Source organism: Pelophylax lessonae, assembly GCF_965119305.1.
Source record: "Pelophylax lessonae genome assembly, chromosome: 11".
Classification (NCBI taxonomy): domain Eukaryota; kingdom Metazoa; phylum Chordata; class Amphibia; order Anura; family Ranidae; genus Pelophylax; species Pelophylax lessonae.
Genome location: NC_138778.1, coordinates 226,272,661 through 226,282,660, shown reverse-complemented (window position 1 = coordinate 226,282,660; position 10,000 = coordinate 226,272,661). Strand labels below are relative to the sequence as shown.

Here is a 10,000-nt window from a genome sequence, read left to right as displayed (position 1 = left end):
TCTGTAGCCGGAGTCCCCCCAGGGCATGGAGGCACATATAGGACAAACCTGATAAAAAGAGAATACAGCAAGAGTTCATAGGACTGCAGAGTACAAAGGAAATGCTGAACACAAATACAACACGAGGACTCACCACAGGTGTGGGGTCACTATAATGATACTTCCTACAATGATCCACGAGTCCTTCCTGGTCCAAGTTCTGTTCATTGCAATAAGGGCAGATGAATGTGAATCGGTTTGGGATATCTCTGGGAGAAGAATTCAAAAATAAAAAAAAGGTAAAAGGTTTTAAGTAAAACATTAGCACATGGCTCACAGTGAATCCAAACAATCAGAATGTTACAAAGTTAGTGAGGTTGAAAAAAGAAACCAGTCCATCCAGTGCAACCTATGATGAGTGTGTGTGTATTATGGTAATAGTACATTGTATACCCCTGTATGTTGTACATTGTATACCCCTGTATGTTGTACATTGTATACCCCTGTATGTTGTACATTGTATACCCCTGTATGTTGTACATTGTATACCCCTGTATGTTGTACATTGTATACCCCTGTATGTTGTACATTGTACACCCCCTGTATGTTGTACATTGTATACCCCTGTATGTTGTACATTGTATACCCCCTGTATGTTGTACATTGTATACCCCCTGTATGTTGTACATTGTATACCCCCTGTATGTTGTGGTCTTTAAGGTGCCCATCTAATCGTTTTTTTGAAACTAACGATGCTCCTCGCTGACACCACTGCTTGTGGAAGAGAATTCCACATCCTTACTGCTCTGACAGTAAAGAACCCTTTAAGCAGTTTAACTACTTCAATACAGTGCACTTTCACCCCCCTTCTTGCCCAGGCCAATTTTCAGCTTTGAGCACTGTCACATTTTGAATGACAATTGCACGGTCATGCTACACTGTACCCATTTATTATAGTGTGTGTGTGTATATATATTACATACACGTGTGTGTGTGTGTGTGTGTGTGTGTGTGTGTGTGTGTGTGTGTGTGTGTGTATATATATATATATATATATATACACACACACACACACACACACACACACACACACACACACACACACACACACACACACGTGTGTGTGTGTGTTCCACCCCCCTGCGACGAGACGCTCGCAGGGAACGGAAGTCGGAGCACACAGCATCAGGCGTGAGATTCGGCTACCGTACGCTGCTGGAATACATCGCGGGATCCCGGGGACAAGGCAAGTAACCTCTTCCAGGATCCAGCGAAATTCTCCCTGGCGGTACCCTGAGTGTGGTGGAATTTCAGTGCCATTAGCGGTAACCCCAAGCCACTCTCGGAAATACCGCCAGGGAGGTTAATGAAACTTTTTTCCCAAAAAGAAAACGCGTTTGAAAAATTGCTGCGAAAATACTGTGTGACATAAAAAGTTGCAACGACCGCAGGATGCCAGCGTGGACACTTACCGAGCAGGTCCAGCAATTTTTTCATTTATTTTGCGACCGGTTTGTATCTTGTCATGGCCATAGGATAATCTAATATATTTTTTGAGGCAACAGACTCTTTGTTGATGTGCGCAATTGTGACACCTCTGCCAAGTTTGTAGCACAGATATAAAGACTCAACAACATCAAAACAATACCAGTTCTTCATATATATACATACCGCATATATCGCTGGTAGGGAAGTATTACCTTCCCTTACAATAAGTTTTACACCTGTTGCGGTGATGTCGCAAATTTCCCTGCGGCCGACTACCACCGTGTCTGCCAATTTAAAGATATCGTTCTGAGCTCTAGTTATTAATATAATTCCTTTATATGCCCCTGAGGAAGCAACAGCGGAACATGTTGGGCTATTGTTGACCAAGTGGCCATTCTGGCAGGATCAACAAAGGAGTAATATGTATAGGAGCATTGTGTTTTCACAATCATTTTTATATTTATGTCCGTGTCTATGTCTAGTCTCCTATTCTGTATATGTACATATTAATATGTACCATTGTATGTATGTATATATATATATACAGTGGGTACGGAAAGTATTCAGACCCCCTTAAATTTTTCACTCTTTGTTATATTGCAGCCATTTGCTAAAATCATTTAAGTTCATTCTTCTTCCTCATGAATGTACACATAGCACCCCATACTGACAGAAAAACACAGAATTGTTGACATTGTTGCAGATTTATTAAAAAAGAAAAACTGAAATATCACATGGTCCTAAGTATTCAGACCCTTTGCTCAGTATTTAGTAGAAGCCCCCTTTTGATCTAATACAGCCAGGAGTCTTTTTGGGAAAGATGCAACAAGTCTTTCACACCTGGATTTGGGGATCCTCTGCCATTCCTCCTTGCAGATCCTTTCCAGTTCTGTCAGGTTGGATGGTAAACGTTGGTGGACAGCCATTTTTAGGTCTCTCCAGAGATGCTCAATTGGGTTTAAGTCAGGGCTCTGGCTGGGCCATTCAAGAACAGTCACGGAGTTGTTGTGAAGCCACTCCTTCGTTATTTTAGCTGTGTGCTTAGGGTCATTGTCTTGTTGGAAGGTAAACCTTCGGCCCAGTCTGAGGACCAGAGCACTCTGGAGAAGGTTTTTGTCTAGGATATCCCTGTACTTGGCCGCATTCATCTTTCCCTCGATTGCAACCAGTCGTCCTGTCCCTGCAGCTGAAAAACACCCCCACAGCATGATGCTGCCACCACCATGCTTCACTGTTGGGACTGTATTGGACAGGTGATGAGCAGTGCCTGGTTTTCTCCACACATACCGCTTAGAATTAAGGCCAAAAAGTTCTATTTTGGTCTCATCAGACCAGAGAATCTTATTTCTCACCATTTTGGAGTCCTTCAGGTGTTTTTTAGCAAACTCCATGCGGGCTTTCATGTGTCTTACACTGAGGAGAGGCTTCCGTCGGGCCACTCTACCATAAAGCCCCGACTGGTGGAGGGCTGCAGTGATGGTTGACTTTCTACAACTTTCTCCCATCTCCTGACTGCATCTCTGGAGCTCAGCCACAGTGATCTTTGGGTTCTTCTTTACCTCTCTCACCAAGGCTCTTCTCCCCCGATAGCTCAGTTTGGCCGGACGGCCAGCTCTAGGAAGGGTTCTGGTCGTCCCAAACGTCTTCCATTTGAGGATTATGGAGGACACTGTGCTCTTAGGAACCTTAAGTGCAGCAGAAATCTTTTTGTAACCTTGGCCAGATCTGTGCCTTGCCACAATTCTGTCTCTGAGCTCTTCAGGCAGTTCCTTTGACCTCATGATTCTCATTTGCTCTGACATGCATTGTGATCTGGAAGGTCTTATATAGACAGGTGTGTGGCTTTCCTAATCAAGTCCAATCAGTATAATCAAACACAGCTGGACTCAAATGAAGGTGTAGAACCATCTCAAGGATGATCAGAAGAAATGGAAAGCACCCGAGTTAAATATATGAGTGTCACAGCAAAGGGTCTGAATACTTAGGACCATGTGATATTTCAGTTTTTCTTTTTTAATAAATCTGCAACAATGTCAACAATTCTGTGTTTTTCTGTCAGTATGGGGTGCTATGTGTACATTCATGAGGAAGAAGAATGAACTTAAATGATTTTAGCAAATGGCTGCAATATAACAAAGAGTGAAAAATTTAAGGGGGTCTGAATACTTTCCGTACCCACTGTATATATATATATATATATACATACATACACATACATACATACGAGTGTGTGTGTGTATGTTCCACCCCCCTGCGACGAGACGCTCGCAGGGAAAGGAAGTCGGGGCACACAGCATCAAGCGTAAGATTCGGCCGCCGTACGCTGCTGGAATACATTGCGGGATCCCGGGGACAAGGTAGGTAACCTCTTCCAGGATCCAGCAAAATTTTCCCTGGCAGTAGGTTACCGCTAATGGCACTGAAATTCCACCCACGAGCCACACTCGGGAATACCGCCAGGGAGGTTAATAAAAAATGTTTTTTCCCAAAAAGAAAACGCGTTTGAAAAACTGCTGCAAAAATACCGTGTGACATAAAAAGTTGCAACGACCACCATTTCATTCCCTAGGGTCTCTGCTTAAAAAAAAAAAAAAAAAAAAAAAAAGGTATATATCTATAAATATCTAGATACAAATCTCTCTCATATATATATACACACACACACACACACACACACACATATTATATACATATATATATATATATATATATAATGTTTGGGGGATCTGAGTAATTTTCTAGCAAATAAATGATGATTTTTACAAGTAGGAGCGGAGTGAAGAATAGGCCCGGTACGGAAGCGGTTGAGCATGTGTGCAAAGAACACAAAATCAACACTGGTAGTGAAAGGGTTGGAGGAAGAATCTGAAAGCTTTATGTGGATGAAAGGACCCCCCCAAAGACATATTTTAATTAATAAATAGCTCTACATAGATGCCACAGACTGATCCAATCCATACCTGGCGTGTGCGGAGTTGTCCTGAGTCACCGACTTGATGCCTTCCATGACGTAGTTCTGGTACTGAGAGCAGTCTAAGGCGTGGGCCCGCATGTTGCAGAGGAGCATCTGTAGAGAAGATCATTTATGTAAGTAAAAGCCGTTGTCACTGGATGGAAATCCCTGTGCTTTATCAGAGGAAGGGAAATCCCAATCTATACAAAGATTCCTGGCTGAGTCTGAAGGGGAATTTATGTCTGATTTCAAGTCTGAAACAAGTCCGTCACCAAGTAGTACAGCTATGGAAGGCCACATAATCCTTCAAAGACTAAGTGCCGCTTCACATTTATGCGATCACAGAGATCGAATGTAATTCGGAGCGCACTGCTCCTAAAATCACATGTGATGTCTGTGCGGTGGATGTTCTGGTGAGTGGATTAACAAGAGGGGAGCACAATCACTTTATCACCACCATTGCATATATTGGATCTATCACATTGGAGCTGTATTGGAAGGACATTTATTTTGTATAGAATACGGTTATTGATTGATATATGAATATAGATTTGCACAATTTTGCACTGAGCACTTTTACAGCATATATTTATTTTGGTTATCAGTGGTAGTGCCGATACATACATTTGCACAGTTAGCACTGTCACTAGCCTGTGAGGGTCTAGGGAGCGAGCGCGCGCCCCCGGAGGCGCACTCCCGCTCCCGCATGGTCACGGACCCCCCCCCCCCGCGCGTGTGACCGGCGGACCCGATGTCCACCGGTCACTCGGCGATCGTCGGGGGAGAGGGAAAAAGTCAGGCGGCTGATGTAAACAAACCGCCTGTCATTCTCCCCTGTGTAGAAACACTGATCATACGGTTCTACTATGTAGGACCGTTGATCACTGTTCCTACACCTCAAGCCACAGCCAATCACAGTTAGAATCACGCCCCTAGGGACACACATAACCCCTCCCTCTCAAAAAAAGTTAATCCCTTCACTGCCAGTGTAATTTTACAGTAACAGTGCATATGTATAGCACTGATTACTGTAGTAATGTCACTGGTAACCCCAAAAGTGTCAAAAACGTCAGTCAAGGGTCCGATCTGTCCGCCGCAATGTCGCAGTACTGCAAAAAAAAAAAAAAAAAAAACGACAAAAATCTTTCCCTTTGTTAGAAAACGCAAAAACTTTTGTGCAAACCAATCAAAATACGCTTTTTGCGATTTTTTTTACCAAACATATGTAGCATAAAACAAATTGGCCGAAAATGTTAAAAAATTTAGATTTTTACATTTTTTTTGGGGAATTTCATATAAAAAATATGAAAAATATTGTTATTTTTGCAAAATTTACGCTCTTTTTTGTTTATAGCGCGTGATCAAAAAAAATCGCACAGGTGATCAAATACCACCAAAAGAAAGCTCTGTTTGTGGAAAAATAAGGACGTCAAATTAGTTTGGGTACAGCGTCGCACGACCGCGCAATTGTCCGTTAAAGTCACGCAGTGCCGAATCGCAAAATACCCACTGGTCAGGAAGGGGGTAAAATCTTCCGGGGCTTAAGTGGTTAATTTGGAGGACTGTTTATTAATTTATTTCACATATTTTGATCACTAACAGCAGCGCTGACACTCCCACATAGCACTTTTCAAGGCACACACACCTTAATTCAGTGGTGCTCAACTCCGGTCCTCGGGTCCACTAACAGGCCAAGTTTTAAGTATCACCTTGGGGAGATGCAGACCAGAATACTGCAATCACTGAGCAGCAAATGAGATCACCTGTGATGTTATTTAGTTATCTTGCAAACCTGGCCTGTTAGTGGGCCCCCGAGGACCGGAGTTGAGGACCACTGCCTTACTTGTCAGCAGCAGCTGTTCACATTATTAAATCTATTTAAATTTATTTGTAAGGATAATCAATTACTCCTGAGCGCGAGGAATTTTCTTTTTACATAATGGGAGAGAGAACTAATCGGTGTGACAGCAGCCGGCGAATCACGGCCTGTGGTTCCTGAAGTTTGTCCAGAGGAAGGACCGCCGTGGTCCAAATTAGAATCTGACCTAGGTAAAAATCAGATCCCTGGACAGGGATAGGGGAGACCTTAGGTAGTTTGGACATCACCTGAACCTTTGCAGGAATTAAATCTGCACAAGGAGACTCAGGACCTAATAAACCTGAAAAGGACAAGCTTTGTCCCCCTTTCTGGGTACCCCCAAAAGAATCATTTCGAGTAGGGATGCACCGATCCGGCTTTTTTGGAGCCGATACCGATACCGGAACCGATCCGGAGCTACACACAAAGCATGCGGCTGCAGTACAGAGCAAAGCCGCTGCTTCATGTGTGCGGCTCCTCCATTCACAGGCGGAGTACATCTGATATCACTCCGCCTGTGAGCCGGGACTATACAGGAAGTAGCGGCTCCCATCCCATACTATTACTGCACCTAGTAAGGGATGGCTGAGCCGTTACTCAGCAAAAACCGGATCGGCCCGTGGGACGGCTGAACTTTACCGATCTCCGATCCAGCTATTTTGTCCAGATCGGGGCCGATTTCCGATCCGAATATCGGATCGGTGCATCCCTAATTTCCAGGATCCCCTTGACGCTCATGAAGGAGGTCCACGAGGCCGGAAACCAGTGAAGATGTCCCCCCCACCCCAATAATGGATGGGGGTAGACCTTCATGCTGAAGGGGATCTTGTCTGCGGGTCCGGAGAAGTTAGCTCTAGGCTTACCAGACCAAGGACGCTTGGAACTTCCCGGGGGGGGGGATTTGAAAGATCAATTTCCCTTATTCTCCGTCCAAGAAGCACAAAATAATTTTCTATGTGCTGAGAAGAAGGACCCAGTCTGCGACGAGGCTCCTTCCCTCTCCTAGACTATGGCAGGAAGGTACTCTCCCCCCTCCCCCCCCCCCGTGATACCCTCGATGTCATCCAGGGTGGCCCCAAACAGGCGATCGCCTTGAAAGGGCAGATCAATGAGAGCTTTCTTATGCCCCGTACACACATTCAGATAATCAGACGACTTATCGTTCGCATTTTGTTGCATGATATTAACATCGAATTCAACAATGTGTACAAACCGTATGATTTTTGTCGTACGATTCGGGAAAAGCTTCCTGGTTGCTTAGCTACGTATCAGATGGTGCAAAACAAAAACAATGGCAGCCAGGCTTTTTCCGTGCTATTTTAGTGTTTCTGATCATGCGCGGTCTTTGTCGATCGATTAGTAGCGGACGCATAGTGTATTGATTAAACGATTGTCGTTCGCTAGGCTATCGTACGACAGAAGTTTTCCTGTTTGTCCCTTCGGATTTTGTTGGATGAACTGCCGTGATCGGCTGTCGAAAGCTGTGTACTAACGATCAGATTATCGTGCGATCAAGTCGAAAGCGAGTTTTATCGCCCGTTTATCTGAACGTGTGTACGGCGCATTAGAGGCTTGGTCTGCGAACCAATTCTTATGCCACAGCACGCGCCTAATCACCACCACTAAAACAGAAAGTTTGGACAGCACAGGGGCTGTATCCAAAGCTGCATCACAAATAAACTGCAACCCATGGACCAACTGGTCCGCTAAATCCACATATGCAGCAGGGACCTGCTCACCCCCCCGGACCTGGCGCAAAAGCTTGGCCCAATCAGTTAGGGTCTGAGACACCAGGGCTGAGGCAAAGACTGCCCTCAATGCCGAACCAGCCATAGTAAACATGCTGCATGCCACAGCCTCCGCCTTCCTGTCAGCCAGGTCCTTAACCACTTTAGCCCTGGCAGATTTTGGTGCTAAATGACAGGCAACTTTTTTCAACTTGGCACTGCGTAACTTTAACTGACAACTGCACGGTCATGCAACGCTGTACCCTAACAAAATTTACGTCCTTTTTTTCCCCACAAACAGAGCTTTCTTTTGGTGGTATTAAATCACCTCTGCGCTTTTTATTTTTTGTGATATTATTTAAAAAAAAAAGAGCGAAAATTTTGCGAAAAATTGACATTTTCTACTTTGACTGTTAAAAAAATATCCAATATATTCAGTTTTTGTCATATATTTAGGCCAAAATGTATTTAGCTACATGTCGGACAAAAAAATTCTCAATGAGTGTAATTTTAACCACTTTAAGACCGGAAGATTTTACCCCCTTCCTGACCAGGCTATATTTTGCGATTCGGCACTGCATTACTTTAACCACTTGCCGACCGCCGCACGACTATTTACTGCGGCGGTCAGCCCCTCACAGGCAGAGTGACGTAGGCCTGTGAGGGTCTAGGGAGCGAGCGCGCGCTCCCGCTCCCGAGTGGTCACGGACCCCCCCGCGCATGTGACCGGCGGACCCGATGTCCGCTGGTCACTCGGCGATCATCGGTGGAGAGGGAGAAAGTCAGGCGGCTAATGTAAACAAAGCCGCCTGTCATTCTCCCCGGTGTATGAAGGATGATCATACGGTTCTACTATGTAGGACCGTTGATCACTGTTCATACATCTGAAGCCACAGCCAATCACAGTTAGAATCACGCCCCTAGGGACACACATAGCCCCTCCCTCTCAAAAAAGTTAACCCCTTCACTGCCAGTGTAATTTTACAGTAACAGTGCATATTTATAGCACTGATTACTGCAGTAATGTCACTGGTATCCCCAAAAGTGTCAAAAATGTCAGTCAAGGGTCCGATCTGTCCGACGCAATGTCACAAAAAAAAAATCGCAGATCGCCGCCATTACGCGTTAAAAAAAAAAAAAACAACAAAAATGACAAAAATCTTTCCCTTTGTTAGTAAACGCGATAACTTTTGCGCAAACCAATCAAAATACGCTTTTTGCGATTTTTTTTACCAAACATAGGTAGGATAAAACAAATTGGCCGAAAATGTTAAAAAATTTTGATTTTTACATTTTTTTGGGGGGAATTTCATATAAAAAAATGTGAAAAATATTGCTATTTTTGCAAAATTTACGCTCTTTTTTTGTTTATAGCGCAAAAAGTAAAAAAGCGCACAGGTGATCAAATACCACCAAAAGAAAGCTCTGTTTGTAGGAAAAAAAGGACGTCAAATTCGTTTAGGTACAGCGTCGCACGACCGCGCAATTGTCCGTTAAAGTCACGCAGTGCCGAATCGCAAAATACCCCCTGGTCGTTTAGCAGCCAAATCCTCCGGGGCTCAAGTGGTTAAAGTTTCACGCACTGCAGTGATAAGTGCGTCTACCAGTGGTTTTTCATTTGCTGCTGCGACCATGGAGGATTCATCCTTACTATGGGATGGGTCTATGGATGGGATAATAAGCCCCCCCTGGATGGGCCGCGTCCACTGCGGCATCAGGCTAAGAATCAGATGAGACTGGGCAGGGAAAGGTGGGGGGGGACGCTTTCTCCTGGGCCTTTGCCCACACGCCACTTCCACCCGGGACACTAAGGACTGCAGGACCACCGTCAGTGCAACATGGGAAGCTGGGGTTCTGAGGGACCTGCCACCTCCATGAGGGGGTCAGTGAGGGAGACCCTGAGGCTCCATAAGGAAAGGAAGACCTTGCAGTACAAAAATGATCTTTTGGTACCACTAAAGGATACCCCCAAGGCTCAGGGTACCCATCAGCAGA

General features: G+C 44.6%; 1 protein-coding gene across 1 annotated transcript in view; it reads right to left on the bottom strand.

Moving 5' to 3' along the window:
• Positions 1–10,000, bottom strand: part of RNF114 (ring finger protein 114) — a 24,569-nt gene that overhangs the window by 3,368 nt on the left and 11,201 nt on the right. The window contains exons 3-5 of the mRNA XM_082271975.1: positions 4,428–4,534; positions 134–248; positions 1–48 (exon numbers count right to left, since the gene is read on the bottom strand). The exon at positions 1–48 is cut by the window's left edge and continues 60 nt beyond it. Coding sequence (XP_082128101.1) covers positions 1–48; positions 134–248; positions 4,428–4,534 — 270 coding nt within the window. The remainder of the gene's footprint in view (positions 49–133; positions 249–4,427; positions 4,535–10,000) is intronic.